Raw genomic sequence first — 18,085 nt, 5'->3', positions numbered from 1 at the left:
AAATAATATAAATGGAAACAGATTTCTGGAGAAAGGGTTGAAAAATGGAGATAATTAGTAAAACATTTATATATTAAAAATAATCTACTAATATTAAAAATATTCTAGAAAATTATACTACAGCTGTCATTACTTAAATAGCTAATTATTTTTTTGCAGGGTGAATTATTAAAAATTACTTCTCGTGATTGTGTGGAACATTTACATTTCTATGGTGGACATTATAAATTTGTTACCATAGTATATCCAAAAGAAGTTTTAGCAACTACATCTGGAATATACTTCAATGTATTTAATTTTCATAAAGGGGATTTCGTAAGTAGCCGCATGTATTTAATAATTTTGTTTTCTATGTTTAAAAATGAAGTATTAAAAGTTTCTAAATTCAGATAAATGAAAATTTCAGAAAAAAAATTTGTAGGGCATAATATGTAAATATTCTGAAATATTACAAAAATTATTAAAGGTTCCAAGAAAAAATTGCTGCAACATCGTTCTTAGAATGTAATTGTTCCATCATATATGGAACGTCTTTAGTTAATAGAATCTTGAAAGTAAAAATTCCTTTGATATGAATAAGAACAATAATTCATTGGATCATTATGATCCATGAAGTTTATAGTTCAAAGAATACATCATACTAATTCACGTACTTTAAAAAGCAAGTGCATTATAACTCTAAAAAGATCTTATGGAATTATATTTTAATTGGGAGTAAAATGCTGTATAACAGAAATTTTTTACATTGTAATCTTGTATATGATTGTAATTTTCCTGGTTCTAAGAATTTCATTAAAATTTTTAATATTAATTTTCCCTGTAATAATCAAGCCTGGTTAATGAAAAAGAAGGAATTAAAAAGAAATATTAAAAATATCTGATGTATTAAATTTGTTTCCACCAGTCTGTTGTTATTTGATAGTGAGAAATAATGACTATGGCAATAAACCAATCCTACCAGTTGTGAGTCTGATTTCCAAACCAGTTTCTCATTGTAAAAAATCTTAATTTGCCAAAATAAAACTTAATTACATAAAATTTACGGGCATAAAATAACAACTGAAGAAGATGTAAAGGAATGAATCATGAATGAATGTTATGATAAAGAAAAAAGTAGGAAAATGCTAACAGTTTAGACTTGTGAGTCATTGTGTAATAGAACTAAAATAATTTAGTGTCTTTTATTGAGCTTAGTACTGCATAATAGTGAATGCATTGCGAAATGTTTCCAAAATTAAAATTTGCTATTTAAAACCAGCAGTGTGCTCTGCTTTACTGCCAGCACATTTCATCTTGCTGATCACTTTCAGTGATTTAGCAAACCTTAAGGAAACTTATTACCTGTTTTACACCCCAGAGTTCACATTTAGTGACTTCCACATATTTATTCATTTTCCTGTAATTTGTTGAAAACTGGAATGATGAGTGAGCTGAGAAATCTCAATCGATGAATTTTTGTGCACAAGGTATGAAAAGGTTGTTCTCAGTATGTAGAAAATTTGACTAGAAAAATTAAGTTCACATTGCAATATTTATCACATCAGTTTAATATTTATTAAACACATTATACATTTTTTTTATCTTAGTTTGGTATTTTATGACCATTCATTTAGTACCACATAAGGGTAATTATACACTTAGACTTCAACTATTCTGATTTTTGGATCATCCAATAGAATAAACAGAAATCTTGTCACACTATTTGGATTATAAGTAATATCTCTTCTCTGTACAGTCATCAGTAAAATACATTTTTATTTAATTAAAAATAGTTTTATTTTTCTTTTCAGATTGGAAGTATTGTGCTTGATGATGAATCATTGTCAATGGATTGTCATCCTTTCAAACCATTAGTTGCAGTTGGCCTTGTAAATGGTTCCATTACAATTGTTGGAATAAATAAATTTAAATCCACACCTAAAGTTCTTGCCAATCTCTATTTGTGCAATGATGAAATTGATCATATTTATTTTGAAAGAAGTGGGCGTGTATTTGTAGCCGCAGCGTGTAAAACTGGGAAAATATTTGTTTTAAAGGTATTTATATAATTTATTAATTATAAGATAATATATATACTAAACTAAAAAAATAAAGGTGACATCCTCAATTTGGCTCATGTTTTATTTTTCCTTATGCAATTTCATATCTTATTTTTCACTACACTAAGGAAAATTTGCAAAGAGTTTAATTTAACTTAGATTGAGAAGATGATGTAATGAATTTAGGAAAAAAGAAAATGCCATCATTTTTTAATCTAAATAAAGCTTTTGATTGAGTGACTTGAAATCCTTCAATAAAAAATTAGAGAAATAAATATAACAGGTGTAGCCAATAGTTGATTCAAATCATATATCACAGATAGGAAACAGTGAGTAAAGATATAATAAAAACAGAAAAGAAAAGGAAAAATAGAAATAAAAATAGAAAAAGTGTTCCAAAATATTAAGCTACTTTCAGTAATTATTTTGAGTGGAGTACTACTTTATGCAGATGATGCACCAGTATAAACCATTGCTAACGTGAAAATGTTAAGAATAGATAAGTTTCATAAATGTACAATTAGATACTCAAAATATTCAGTATAATTTAGCAATAAATGAAAATAAATCGAACTTATTTTTTTAGTTGTAATATACCACATAGTAATGTTAATGTTATAATTTTAATGAACAGTAATCCATAATGAAGTTCTTAGGTTTACTGATTAACCATTGGCTCTCATGGAATGGCTACTGTATTTATAAAATTTGCAAAAAAATAGGCTCAATTATTTTTAATTCAGGATAATGTCTAAGCTGGATGATGATCAATTTATGAAAGCAGCTTATTAAGTAATTATTTGAACATCTTTAAAATCGGTTACCAATTAGTTATTCACTATTTATTTACGAAATAATCAGTTTTAGGTTGACAGTTTATAAAAGAAATTTAGATAGATAGATAATTATAAAGATATATGAAATAAATAGGTTTACCAAAGTTCATAGAATGCACTATTTTAATATAACGCACCTAAGGGCAAAAGTTCATGGAAAAAGTTCATATGACAGATGACACTGATATCTGTAATAGGAAGAATTTTATTAACAAAGCGATCAAAGAAGAAGAAACAAACAAACAGGAATGATTTGTGGCTGCAGTCATCACTAATCCTGTGGAAAAATGATGACCTTGAAATTTATTTCAATAAAATAAGATAGAATCAATGATTCCAGGAAAGTTTATAATGATTTAATATCACATAAAGTCTGTAATCTAGAATATTTCTTTTTTAATCTTTTTTAAAATGGTTTTCAGTAAAATAAAACTTTTTTATATCTTTTAGTGTGCTAAAACGTTTATAAGACAAACACACATCTTAGTTTATGCACATTTCTCTCTTGGTTGTTGTTGATCAATACTTCGTAAGACCACTTACTTCTAAGAGTAACCTTTTCCTTTTTTTTTTTATCCAAAATAAGTATTTTAAAGGTAAGGGCAGTACAATTTTCCACAATTTAAAATCATTCTCAAAACATTTAATGTTATGTATTTTTTCAAAAATTGAAAGAAAAAGTGTTAATTTAAATATTTGTCATGCAATGTGGAATAAAAAACAGAAAGTTTTACACAGAGGGCAGACTGCTTGATATTTAGCCCCTTTTTTCAATTTTATTGATCCTTTATATGTAATTAAATATAATTTTCTACTTAAAAATTGTCTAATTATATTTAAACTTTGTCATGAGTGTATTTTTTAAAGATTTACTAAATTGTTTTTTAAAGATTAAAGATTTATTGTGTTTTTTTTTCTTTCAGGGGCTCTATGGTGAAGACACTCAGGTTTTACATTATTTAGAAATAAAAGAAGTTGTTTTACGTATAAAGTATTGTTACAATGATAGCAAAAGTGGCAAAAGCTCTATTTCACCAGAAATAATTATTTTAATTCAGAGTAATCCACATAATCCATTTGCGGGTAATGACTTACTGTTTCTCACCATATCACTAAAAATTATACGTAAAATAACACTTGAGTCAAATATTGTTGATTTTGAACCTCTTGGAGAAGGTCGTTTTAAGATTGTTGTACAAGGTTCTTCTCATTTATACACTCTTAATTATAACTTTGAGCAGGTATGTTTAACATTTGTTTAATTACATTTTTATTAATATTATTACAGTGAACTTTTGCTTTTCAACAGCTAGATTAATTCACTTATTAATTAGTTAATTTGCTCATTAATCAGTTTTCTTCTTGATTTTCTTCTTTTACTATCAAGCAATTAGTTATTACATTCTTATCTGCATACCTCAAAATAGCTAGGGGCATATCTTTGTGTGTTGATCATCTACTTACTTTTCCATTTCTCCTATCTGCAATACCTTTTTCTGTAGATAGAAAATAGAGCTGGGTCAGTGATCTAATAATCTCAGTGTATCACCCTTAACTTTGTCTACCAGGACAGCCAGTAACTGATTGGGTAGCTACTTCTCTTGATGTAGCTGTGTGAGAATGGTAACTCTCCTTGAAGTCTGAAGATACAGCGTCCAACTAGTGGTTGGAATGGTTAAATAAGATATACATTCTAATGTAATTTAATTAATGAGCTTGAGGTACATGTGTCCAACAATATATTTCACTTGTTGAAGAAGACAATATTGAAAGAAGGCAATCACTTCACTCCTCACTTTTCCTAATAAGCTTGATATGGTGGAGTATTTAGTATTTTTTGGAACAGACATCCAAAAAAAAAAATTATTGTAATTATTATCTTCTCATTTCAGTTCCCTATCACAAATCAGTTATAAGACCAAATAGACAAACTTCTATTTCTCTGGTTAATTTCTTTTTTTTATTAATCAATCATAAATTTCATATATTAAAAAAAAATTGCAATTTTTTATTCTGCATAATTCTTACAATATTTATTTATTTATCTTATGTAAAATACTTATTGCACAAGAAAATATATTTTAAAAGTAAATTTCATCTATTATTTTCAATTATAACACTTTTCTCTAAAAATTAACTTTTGTTAAAAAAAATTAAGGTAATAAAAGGTATTACAAACATGATTTTTTTTTTTAATTAGTGCCATGTAATATTCAGAACAACCTTTAAAATGCTTGTAAACTGTAATTATTTATTAAAATAAACAATTTCAATTTGTTCAACCATACCTTAATAATATAGTAAAAAAAAGATTATTAAAACATCAAAAGTGTTAAATAACAAAGTAATTTAAGATATCATCTGGTGACCCATTTGTGGCTAGTCCCATTTGCCACTGCTTTCTCCATCCATCGCTATCAAAAATATTCTCCTGCATCCTTTTGTAGTTTCCAATTTTCTCCTTTATCCTTCTACTGAACAATCCAATTAAATTGTCAACAAAATTCTAATTCTTCTACCATATGTCCTAAGAAGCATTAAAATAAACTATGTAGTTTACCTTAATATCTTTTACGCTTCACTATCTGATAGTTCATATTATTAAGAGATCCATATTGTTCAATTGATTGCAGAAAAGATAGTTAATTTGCATAACCTTATTCTTTTCATTTTTAAGTAATAATGGCTATTACAAATAGTTGTTTGTGAACACTACAAGTAGCAAAATAATTCTGTTTGCATGATCTGAAATCTGTTTACAGATTTCCAACTTTTGCCAACAGTTGGTTCAGAATTGAAAAAGAATTACTATTGATATAAACATACAAATAGTTACATTTTTATTTTTCTTATTTAAAAAAAAAAATTAGATTTGTTTTTTTATACAGCTTTTTTTTAAGGAACCTAGGAATTTTTTACTTATTGTTTACATTAAAATGTTTCTTCCTCATGACACCCTTTATGATGATACTTACTCAAATAAAGTACAAAGAATAAAGTACTTTTTTCCTGTTTAGCCTCTGGGAATTACCGTTCAAGTATTACTTCAAAGGATGATATATGTATGAGTGTAAATGAAGTGTAGTCGTGTACAGTCTCAGTTTGACTGATCCTGAGATATGTGGTTAATTGAAATCCAACCACCAAAGAACACCGGTATCCACATTCTAGTATTCAAATCCATATAAAAGTAACTGCCTTTACTAGGACTTGAACGCTGGAACTCTCGACTTCTAAATCAGCTGATTTGGAAAAATGCATTCACCACTAGACCAACCTGGTGGGTTTAAGTATAAAGTACTTATAAAATACAAAACATAGCGAGGTATAATTCCCAGGTACAAACCCAGTATAAAAAAACATATAAAAAGGTTAATCAATATTATTTATGAGAAATAATAACAGCTGATACAAGCAGTTTGTTCCAAATTTTTAATTTCTATAATTAATTTTTGCAGGATGAGGTAGTTTCATTCACTGACTATGTTAGCGGCCATGGAGTTAGAAAGTTTAATATTTCTGGTGATGAAAATCACTATTATACATATGGCTGGGCCGGTGTAGTTGTCCTTTATTCAGTTGCAACAGAAAATATGATTGGTAGAGTTCTTGCTCTTCACTGTTTGAATCATGGTATTCAGGATGTAGCTATGAGTCTTTCTGGCCGATATTTAGTTGTTATCGGCATCGATTCAACTCTTGTTTGTTACAAAATATTGTAAGTATTTTTATCAAATAGTATTTTAAGTTATTTGAATCTTTTGTGACTGGTATCCAAATTATCAAAAATTACAAAATCAGAAATGTGCATCTTTATAGTCAGATTTATAATTGTAATTTTCTCTAGTAGAGAAAAATAATAATTTTCTCATATCTTCTTCAATTAAGACTTATTTTCGGAGATTTGAGGACCGTCCACGTTATACTGTACCTTTAAGTATTCACACCCGACGTTTACTGCACCTTATGAATGTTGACGCACCTATTTTTCCAATCTATCAGTGTTTATATCTTCTGTAGAGCATCAACCTTATAAATTTTATGTTTGACCTCATGATATAAAATAAGAAAATCAACGCCGCCTATTTTCTTTCAACAAATGTTTCATCTTATTCTCAACAAAACAAACTCAGACGCAGTAGCATACACGATTGGATTGAACAGAACGATACCGTTGGATGCCCATTTATTGTTAATGACTGAAGCTATATGATTAGTCTATCTGGTATTATGAGTGTCTTTACTACTTAACTGTACACTATAAATAAGGCTTTGAATATCATTAACCTTAAGTACCGTCATATCCTTATTTGTAGCGACCTGTGTAGTGCTCTTCAGCTTTAGAGGATTTTTATTCCAGACATCCTATAGTCACCAAAATATACAGAGCAATCGCCGAGTCGAACCATCGCAGCACAGAAGTGAGTTTCTCCTGGATTCCTAGCCACGTGGGGTTTCCGGGCAATGAACGTGCAGATTCCGCTGCTAATGACGCAAGTAGTCAACTATGCTTCATTACCCGCGTTACTACATTCGATTTTATTAACTGTTTCAAACTCACCCTTTGCACAAAGTGACAAGATGACTGGACGGTTACAGTAGGTAACACTCCGGCACATTTAAAGTTCTGTCTTGTCATGGGACTCCTCAAACAGGAAAATTTGTCGTGAGAAAGTGGTGGTCCTCTGCCGATTATGGATAGGATGTACGAGAGCTACTCATGGGTATCTGATGTCAGCAGCAAACACACCAGTATGTATACAATACAACTACCGCTTGACTGTGCGCCACATTCTTGTGGAATGTGGCCTTGTGTCGTAACTTTAAATTGCCCAGGAATTTTTGTCAAATCCTGGGCAATAATAAAGATGTTTTGGACCAGGTGTTTTTATTTCTCCAGAGTGCTAATATTTTTTACATATCTTTTAATAGTTTTTTAGATCTAGTTTTACCGAAGTTTTATGTTTTTGTGTCTAACATTTTAGTTTTTTATTTTGTCTTTGTTTTTAATACTTTAGTTTGTTTGTAAAAACTTAAAAATTTTTATTTTGTTTTAATTTTTGTTATTCTATTAGATATTGTATTTATATCTCATATTTTTTTTTTTACAGGCGATGATAACAAATCTGATTTTGTTAAAAAAAATGACTTTTCAATTCCATTCTCTTGTACACTTGTTTGATATTTTCTAGTATATCTTGATCCAGAGACTTAATAAATCATTACATTAGATTGAAAAATGTTCATTTTAGTCATCAATGACAATTCTGTTATTGGGTATGGTAGAAAAAAAATCAGTAAAAATTTTCAGTAATGATTTTCTTTTGTTACAAACACAGTAGAAAAAGTCTTCACAGGATTATTTTAAAAAATGATAGTATTATTAGAGGTTTAGTATTATTAGAGGTTTTTGTAATAGACAAGCGAGTAGAAAACTACTAAATTCAAAAGTTTGAAAAGTGAAGTAGGTGTATTTTTACTTGGCATATGGATGTAATAACTATTCCATGGTCAGACAGCCTGTTACAGTACTGTACTATATTTAGTCAGTGAAATGGAGTTCTCTTTTAAATAAAAAATAAATATGTTGGATTAGTTTTAACAATTAAATAAAAAAATGTCAATCTAGCTTTATATTATATTTGTTTACTGTTAATATTTAGGAATAAATATTTGTTTGTATAATCAATTATTTTTTTGTATTCAGGATAGTGACTGTGTGTGCATTTTATTTCTCAAAAAAAGAGTAATTACTCAGTAAAAACATAACGGATTTCAAATCAAAATAAAAGTATATACTAAAATAAATCACCAAGAAGAACAAATTTAATTTGTATAATAATTTTTATTATCACTTAATTATTATATACTTAATTATTTTTAGGGGTTTATCTGAGTATGCTGAAACTAATATAATCTCCCAGGAAGACAGTGATGATGATATACTTGGCTTTCAAATGTTGAGCATCTTTCCAATCGGTATGTAAAGGTTTAAAATTCGTTTAACACACATGCGAGTGCACACACGCACACACTTTAGGTTATTGACTACTCTAATTTTAATTAATGTTTCAACAATTTATTCAATAATTGCTATTTAATTAGAACTAAAGATATTTTCAGATAAATAGTTTTGTACATTCTCTCAGTATGACAAAATCCTTCCATAGATAGGTATTATAAAATTATAACTGAAAGTTATAGGTTGGATAAATCGTAAGTTAAGGTATTATTTCTCTCCCAAATAAATGGGGTCTGTCTTATTCTAATTTTAAAATAAAAGTCAGTGTCTTCATCTTAAGCTTGAAAAATTTCAATTTCTAAATGACAACTAAAAATAACTTTCATATTTATTTCTTTTCATCTTTTATGACTACATAGATTTACTTTAGTCAATCCATTATCTGTCTCTTTGAAGAGAATATGAAGCGAGTGTTTTTGTCCTTGATTTTTTTGTTTAATTTTGTCTTGTCTGTGGTGTCTTCTGGTGTAAGGCCAATTTCCTATAGATCCTTTCTTATTTCTCTGGTCCAGCTGCATCCTGTCTTGTGTTTTTCAAGTCAAGATTGTTCTGTACCAGCTGTTTCAGAAGTGTTAAATTTTTCATCCTCATGATGCGTTCAAAGAATCCTAGTCTCCTTTCACTCATGGTATCAGTAATGGGTTTCTCTTTGTACAAGACTTTGTTGGGCCGATCCATCACTGCCCATCTTTCGAGTACTTTTTATTGATGCAGGTTTTTTCACTTATTCTTTTATTTTTCTGGAGTTTGTCGGTCTTTGATTGTTCATTCAGATGGAAGAGTGTTTCTGCTGCATATGTGGCTTCTGGTTTTATAACTATATTGTAGTGTCTTATTTTTGCGTTTATGAATAGACAATTTTTACTGCAGGTGTACCAGGTTAACTTTTGTGCTTTAGATAGTTTGTTTTGTTCTTGTTTGTATTGAGGTTTTTTTTTCGTTTAGGTTGTTTGTTATGTTCTCCAAGGTATTTAAATTTGGTTTAAAAAAGTTACTGTTTTGATTTTATTTCTGTTTATGTCTACTTCTTTTAAGTGTGTTAGTTTTTGATGCATAATTTCTGTCTTTTCAAGTGATATTTTGAGGCCAATTTTATTTGCAATGTCTTGAAGTTCTAATATTTGTGTATTAGGTTCGTTGTATCGTTTGTTAGCAGTACCAAGTCATCAGTGAAATCCAGGCAGTTTGTTTTGATTTTTTGGCCTATTTTTATTTCTGGAGGGTATTTTTTTAACCATTCCCTCATTACCATTTCTAGAGTGCACTTGAAAAGTAGTGATGAGAGTCCATCGTCTGGTGCAGTCTTGTTTTCATCTCAAATGGTTCCAAAAGTTCACCTCTGAATTTCACATTTTCCTTAGTGTTTGTGAGGGTCAGTTTTATCATGTTTATTAATTAGGGATGTAGTCAGAGGTGTCATAGAATTTTTAGTAGGGATTCTCTGTGGATGCAATCGTATGTTTTTTTGAAAACAAACATCATCATCATGTTTGTTTCTTTTTCTGTTGTAATCCATTATTAGCTTGAGATTTATGATTTGGTCTGAACAGCTTCTCCAGGGTCTGAAACCTCCCTGGTATTCTGCTACTTCTTTCTCGATTTGTAAACTGATCCTGTTGAGGATTATTTTTGAAAGAATTTTTTATGTAGTGTCGAGAAGTGAGGTTCCTCTGTAGTTATTAGGGAAAAGACTGTAGTCTGCAAGATAAGACACTCTCCATGTGGTAATTTCAGTCACCACGCCACCCCTTCTGTCAGGAATGTCACATGTCTCAGTCAGGATGCCACATGTGACATTCTCATCGGTATACTACTATCATTAAGAACTCTCAAGAAAAGAAAATAAAACACACCTAAACTACGTCCCAAACAAGACTGAATAACAAAAATAAAGAACTAAAATCTATTACCTACCCAAGAAGTCAAGAGTTGAGTTCAGCACACAATAACAAAGAATAAAAGAACAACAAACATAAAAAAAAACATGAATACAAAACAAATGTAACACAACAAAAAAAACATAAACAGAAACAGAAAGCGGGAAAGCCCAAGCGGCCTCATCTGACAAAGGATGATTTGAAATTTGTCGATCTTTTGAGTCTTCTCAGGGTCTTCTCAGTTACACCTTCCTTGAGACGGTTTTCAGGACAGACTGGCGTCCCTTTTCTCTTTCAACATCTCGGCGTAACTTTTTCACTGATACTACACTGGTTGTGGAACCGGAACAGAGACTGAAACAAGTTTCCTTCAACATAACTTCCTTAACCAACTTTTTGTACTTACCAGCAGGAGCAACAAAAATAGACTTAATTATGAGTAGAACCTGTCTCCTCACCGTTGAGAAGGTAGTCTTTGGGGTTTCAAGAAATTGCATCAATTTCGCATACATCTCGTCAAAGACTTGAACTAATGCAGCCGACCCTGAGACCTTCCCAGCTGCCACGTTAAATTCATTAATAATATTCCTAACCCCACTCATCCTCCTCAGAAGAGGCGGAGGAGTCGCCGAGCCCATCCTCCGCAATAGTCTTGGGAAGCTTACTGCGCCTACCCCCTCTCTTCCCCTCAGTATCTGATATTTACACTTAAATAACATGAAGAAAATACAAATATAAATTTTTGTTTGCAAAGCAATGTAAACAAAACGAACATAAACAGCGTCGGCCAATAAGCTTGTTTATAGACTAATGAAAAACAATCGGCCAATAGCAAGCCACTTACGTCTAAACATGATGGTTGGCAATGACAACTACCACTAAAACAAACACTAATTATGATAAAATTAAAAATAAGTAAATGTCACAAACTTAACAAACCAGAAGAAACCGTAATTACACCCCCACGAGAGTAGTTATCAAACCACCCACCAAGCTAACCTAGGTAGCCTGTTAGGCCACCTATGCATTTAATATATGAAAATAACTAATAATATAATAACAAAAACTCTGAATAACAACAAAACCAATAAAATCTAACTGTAGTATCACTAATTATTAAACAAACTATAAAGTAGCTATCGAATAATGTAATTTGAAAAACAAATTATCAGAGCGTACATAAACACGCGTACATGCCTTCTTCACTAGCATTGCGTGTTGAACTAGTTGTTAGGCTCTTCCCAATCCCATAGAGGAAAGGCTCTTCCCAATCCCATAGAGGAAAACCACCCACCTTGTGGTAATTCCGTTCGCCATACCACCTCTTTCGTTCCGAGCCCGGAGGGGCTTTACCAGAGATTGTCTTTAGACCCTCTTAACTGATTACATCTCACAGTTATCAGCCAGGCCTCAGTCAGGATGCCACCGATTCAAATGCCTTGGCAGGGCTGTCGTCCAGTGTTCTGGTAGTTCTTCTTTGATTCAGATGTTGACGAGCAGTTGATGAAGGGCAGTTTTAGCTGGTCTTGCTCCATGTTTCCAGATCTCTACAAATGTTTGATCTTCTCCTGCCACTTTGTAATTCTTCATCTCACCCAGTGCTTGGTAGACTTTTTTTATTATTGGAAAGTTGATGTTTTCCGGTGGTATTATTGAGGTGCTGGTGTTGAAGTTTAGGAGTTCTGTCAGTTCTTTACAGTTTAGGAGTTTGTTGAAATATTTAGCTAGCATTTCCACATTGTCTTTATTGTTACGGGGCAGATATAGTTTTCATCCTTCATGAAAACCATGAGTTGGGGTTTGTACTTTTGAAGTGGATTTTTAAAGGTTTTGTGGTAGTTTCTCAACTATAATTTGTTGAATTCCTCTTCTGTCGATTTCAGTGTGCCTTTATGGTGTTGCTCCGATGGGGAATCTTACTGTTTAAGACTTTGGGGATTTGTGTCCCCACATTTCTAGCCTCTGCAACCTTTCTTCCTACTACACACTGAGTTGCTAAACTGTTTACACTGTACACTTACACTATGCAATTTACAACATATATTATTACACAGCAACATCATAAACTGTTCCTTCTTACACTTACATTCAGTGGTGTTGCAACACCTTATGAAACGCAACCATAATCCAAGGTGGAAACTATTGTGTTGATGGGTGGATGTCTGTACATAGTATTTCAAACAATGTTCTCTGGGCATGAGGGGATCCCAGTTGTATAAAACCCTAGCTACAGTATGCGCGCACTCTGCTGGAATTGTCCATTACATCGCCAGTACTCATGGGAACCATATGTCAATCCCAATAAGGATATTTCTGTCAATATTTCTTTGGTGGTTGTTGGTTCTCTTGAAAAACCAAAAAAACCTGGGAGTTATAAGAGACTTCGACCAACTTTGTCAGCTGTAGATTTAGGTAGTGGTGAGGAAACAAGAAACATTACAGATGGAGTTAAATTTTATTTATTCATTTTCTATATGCCGATGAGTGTTTTGGTGTGCTAAACAGAAATCATGACTGAATTATATTGATACCATTTCTCAGACAACTCCATCAACAGTTGTTTGGGGAAAAGTTCAGGCCATATGTGAGTCAATTGGACTGGAAAGCAACTGGTTTCTCTTCAGTTTCACTTACATTATGCTGTTAATAAGGTAAAAGTTGCAGGCAGAAAATATTCTGATTGTGATTGGAGCCTTATGAAATGGATTAAACATACCTTTTTTCTTCTGATGAGCTAAGGTATGCTTTGAATAATTACTGTTACACTTCTCCCTGAAATGATAATACCAGACTTAGTATATTATCACACCTTTCGGATACTACATTACGACACCTTTTGTGTATTTATAATAACATATTTTCTGATAGGTTTTCCAGATTCTTAGTGTTAAGCACTGGTGATTCCTGTACTGAAACATGGCAAAGATAAATCATGCCCCTCAAGTTATGGTCCTATCTCCCTGACCAGTACTCTGTGCAAAATAGAGCAAAATACCTTGAAAAAAAGACACCCTAATTTCCCCTAAACAATGCGGTTTCCACCAATGTAGATCTTCTATCAATCATGTAGTTGCTCTTGAATCTGTCATTGTAAACGCCTTCCTATTTTGCCAATGCCTTGTTGCTGTATTTTTCGATATGCAAACAGCATATGACGGCTTGGAGAAGAGGAATCCTAAGTAAACTTCATAAATGGGGTGTACAAGGTAATCCTTGCACTTAACAGGGGTTTTCTCTCTTGTTGATCCTTTAAGTTTGAGTTGGAATGACAATATTCTAAAATTTTATACTAAAAAATGGAAATAATGTAAGGGTTACCTTGTTTGCCGTAGCAATAAATACTTTACAAACTGCATGCAAAAAGGTAAAATGTTTAAAAATGCTAGATGTGTTGAGAGTTCTATCATAATACTTATAGGGGAGCTGATTGAGTAAGCATGTTGCACTTCTACAGAGCTCTTGTCCGTTCTTATTCATCCACATGGGTCATCAATGTAAAGCTACTCAATGCAGTCTTATACGAACTGCATTGAGGCCTGCAGATGCCCATTTATCCATACAGATGCATTTTGTTCAAGCCATGTTGTAAGTCTACTAGTGGACAGTGGTGAGCCATCTCTTTGGAACAGAAGAAACCAAATGATAAATGTGTTCCTATTTTGCTCGCATTAAAGCGCAACAAATACCTTTGACGTTGAACTCTCCAATCAGCATATTAATTGATATGAGGAATAGCTAAGATCTGCTGCTCTGCTAGTCTCAGTTGATATCAAAAAAAGGACATGAATCTGGTTATCTTATAAGAAAAATTTTTTAATATTACACATAGTGTGTATCCTCATGCTATAGTTTATACAGACGGTTCTAAACATGATAATTCTGTGGGTTATGCTGTTGTGATTACCAACAGAACACACATGTTTGGCCTTCCCAGCATCACCAGTTCTTTTGTTGTGGAGTTTATGCTACACAAGGACTTAAATATATGTTGCCTAACATTCCATGATTGCCTTGCAGATGATTACTGACATGTACTCCAGACATCTTGTTGTCTGTGATGTTTAATCTCTTTATCTTTGAAATGACTCACCACAACACAACCATGAGCTTCTGCTGGATTTCTAGTCATATTGGAATTTCAGGTAATAATCATGCGGAAAAAGAGGTTTGCTGCCTTTTTGCAACTAATCACATTGTTTTGATATAGGTTTGTTTTCTGAAGTGGGTGGTTCATGATGAGTGGCAAAGGGAATGGAATGCTGCCATCAACAATAAACTTGTCCAGTTAAGAATACTGTGGAGCTACTCATGCAGGAATAACCATTGAGAGGAAGTTATTATTATTTCCCATTTGCAAATAGAGCACACTAAACTTACTAATAAGAAACCTCATGAATCAGACTGATGCACCCATCTGTGTTCCCTGCGAATACCAACTAATGGTGTTTACCACATCCTTGTGGACTGAGTCTGTTTTGTGGAATTGCATCGGAAGTTTAAACTAAGACTAACACCCGTAATAGCTTAGGAAACAATGTATCAATGATATCTAATGTCTTTCCATTTCTTAAGGCCGTGCATGTGGATCAAATTTTGATTAAAATTATAATATATTTTTGTATTTTGACGTATGGGAATTTTGATGTTTTATGTTACATTTTTAATGTTATTATTTTGGTTTTATTATGCACTTAGCATAACACGTAGGCATTTTACATTGTTTTAATATTTAATTGTTAATATTTTATCGTTTACTTTAATCATTTTGTCTAGGCGCTGATAACAATGCCTTATTGTGCACTCAGGAATAAAAAAATTATGGTTTGCCTTTTTATTTTCATTAGGAATCAGGTTGTTTCTTTGTTTTACTAGATTTTGGAAGGATGTTTTTGATTTTTGGGCTTGTGTCTCTTCTACACTGTTTCATCGCATTTGCTGTTCTGTCATTTATGTTTTTTTTTTGGGATTTAATTGGGGCAAATTCTTCTGTGATTTGTTTAAGGTTGTTGATTAGGTCTTTGAGTTTATCCATGATTGCTATTTTTTCAGTTACATTTTAGTAATTTTCATTTTTGATTAGTTGGATAGGGTCAATTTTTCTTTTAGTTTTAGGGATTTGGTTTTGTTGCATCCTTTAGCTAGTGAGTTTAATTTTGACTATGTAGTGATCTGAGCCTGTGTTTACTTCTCGGAGGACTTTTACATCGTAAATCTCCTTGTTTGTGGTGATTGTCCATAAAGATCTGATCACTAGTTGCTATTCCCTTTTAATATAGTCAGGGTGTTTCCAAGTTAAGTGTTTTGGAGGTTTTTCTCTTGAAATATGTGTATTTTGAGATTCATTTTGGTTTCTGCAGAGAGCGATTAGTTTCTGTCTGTTTTCATTTATTCTGTTTTGGGCGAGCCATTCTCCAAGGATGTCGCAGTATCTTCTTTCTCTACCTCATTGAGTGTTGAAGTCTCCAATGAGTTGTTTAATGTTATTTTTGGGGGATGTCACTTATGGCCTGGTCTATTAGGTTACAGATCTTTCTTTTTCTTTACAATCTTTTGGAGATATGTTTTGTTATTAGTGAGGGCGTGGGCATTTGTTAGTGTAGATTTTATTAGATGTTTTTAGGGTGAGTGTTGAGATTCTTGGGGATTGAGACTTGAATTTTTGTTCAGCGTTATTATTTTGAGGCTGATCAAAATCCTGTTCCAAAATGTGGGACATTTTTCATCACTCTCTTCTGAGGTATTCTTTTGTAGAGATTTTATTCTTCAGATTCCATGGTGTCCTGGTTGGTGTTTATTTCCTATAGACCCACAATAAGAATTTTGTTTTGATCCATTTGATCGGTTATTATTTTTAGTTGCATAAATGAGTTTACATTGTGTGTAGAAATGTAGGTGATTTGCTTCAGTTTGATTTTGGATTTTGTATTGTTCTTGTTCGTGTGTTTGGTGTTAGGGCATTCCAATGCTTCCGATTGCATGTTATCTTCTAAATGGCAGCCCATCGTACCTGAGAGCTACCTTCTCTGAAATCTGGTGTTGCTTGGTTCAATTGGTGAAGTATGCCTTAAAAACCCCTTCATGGTTGACTGTCAAGAAACCATCTGTGATGGGACTAGGTCCCTTAGTTGTAACTCTAGATGTAATATAGTGAGATGATGAGGTATAATGTGATAAATGAAGTTCATTTAAAATCAGTTCACTGGACAAATTTCTCCTATTTGTTCCAGATGTATCCAGGTGTATCTTGTAGAGATTCAATCTGACTTTTTTAAGGTTATTTTGCAGAAAAGTCCAATCCTAAACACTGTGCCCTAACTTGCATATATTATATTGACATAGATTACTTATATTATACAGATTACATATGTCCCATTAAATTACTTATACAGATTAATTTTAATTATTACGTAACTTTTAAGTAATTATTAATTAGTTAATATTACTTAAAATTAATTATTACTTAATTTTGTAAATAAGAAAAATTAAAATCAAAATTTTAGTTGGTTATATCAAATAAATTTTAGTGAAATTGAGTACATAACATTCAATCAAAATTGTCATTAAAAATATATAAAATGTAACATTAGTCTTCATGTAAAGAGTACACAACTGAAAATAATGTAATTACACTAGCCAACACAAAATTTGTGTCTAACATGTTACACAACTTTTCTCACTGTAATTTGGGTGCCAATTTCAAATATACTAGTGAAATTGTGTTACCATGTAATGGTTTTGCATAAATCGTAAAGTTGTAAAATTTATTTTTAATAAACACATTTTGATTAACTACTGGTTACAATTAAGAATAGTTTTTACTTTTAAACAATATACATATATGCTGAATAAAGAAAAATAAAAGTATATATATCTATATATATATTACTGTATCATGAGAAGTAGACATGTACAAACATGTCTGTATGATGTCATACAGACATCTGTTATTGCCTGCTACAAAGCTTAAAATTTATTCATTCTAGTTTCACTTGTCTATAATGTGGTGTAGTGTTTCTCAGAGTTATTAGTGTCTTGCTATATTTTCATCAATTCTTTATAATAAAAAAGTGATTTTTCTCATTATTTGCTCCAACATGGCTTCTGGAAAAGTTTGTGGATATTCAAATCATCCAGACAATTATTGTTATGTCTGTAGTAAATTTATGCTAAATCTCAAAGAAAGATTATATCTGAATTGATAAAAACAGCTTATAAATTTTATTTTGATTGTGCCCTCTTGGATGAAGATAAAATCTGGGCTCTTCATGTTGCATATACTACTCAATTTGCATATTGTACTCAATAACTCTT

At 31.6% G+C, this 18,085-nt stretch overlaps 1 protein-coding gene across 2 annotated transcripts in view; it reads left to right on the top strand.

Annotated features, from left to right (window-relative positions):
* LOC142324986 (cilia- and flagella-associated protein 43) overlaps positions 1–18,085 on the top strand; it is a 109,983-nt gene that overhangs the window by 41,075 nt on the left and 50,823 nt on the right. For both annotated transcript variants that reach the window (XM_075366198.1, XM_075366197.1), the window contains exons 7-11: positions 160–315; positions 1,791–2,036; positions 3,799–4,116; positions 6,334–6,593; positions 8,760–8,854. In XM_075366198.1, coding sequence (XP_075222313.1) covers positions 160–315; positions 1,791–2,036; positions 3,799–4,116; positions 6,334–6,593; positions 8,760–8,854 — 1,075 coding nt within the window. The remainder of the gene's footprint in view (positions 1–159; positions 316–1,790; positions 2,037–3,798; positions 4,117–6,333; positions 6,594–8,759; positions 8,855–18,085) is intronic.

The sequence above is a fragment of the Lycorma delicatula genome, chromosome 5, assembly GCF_047948215.1.
Source record: "Lycorma delicatula isolate Av1 chromosome 5, ASM4794821v1, whole genome shotgun sequence".
Taxonomy (NCBI): domain Eukaryota; kingdom Metazoa; phylum Arthropoda; class Insecta; order Hemiptera; family Fulgoridae; genus Lycorma; species Lycorma delicatula.
Note: the sequence above shows the minus strand (reverse complement) of the source record. Positions and strands in the feature narration are given on the sequence as shown.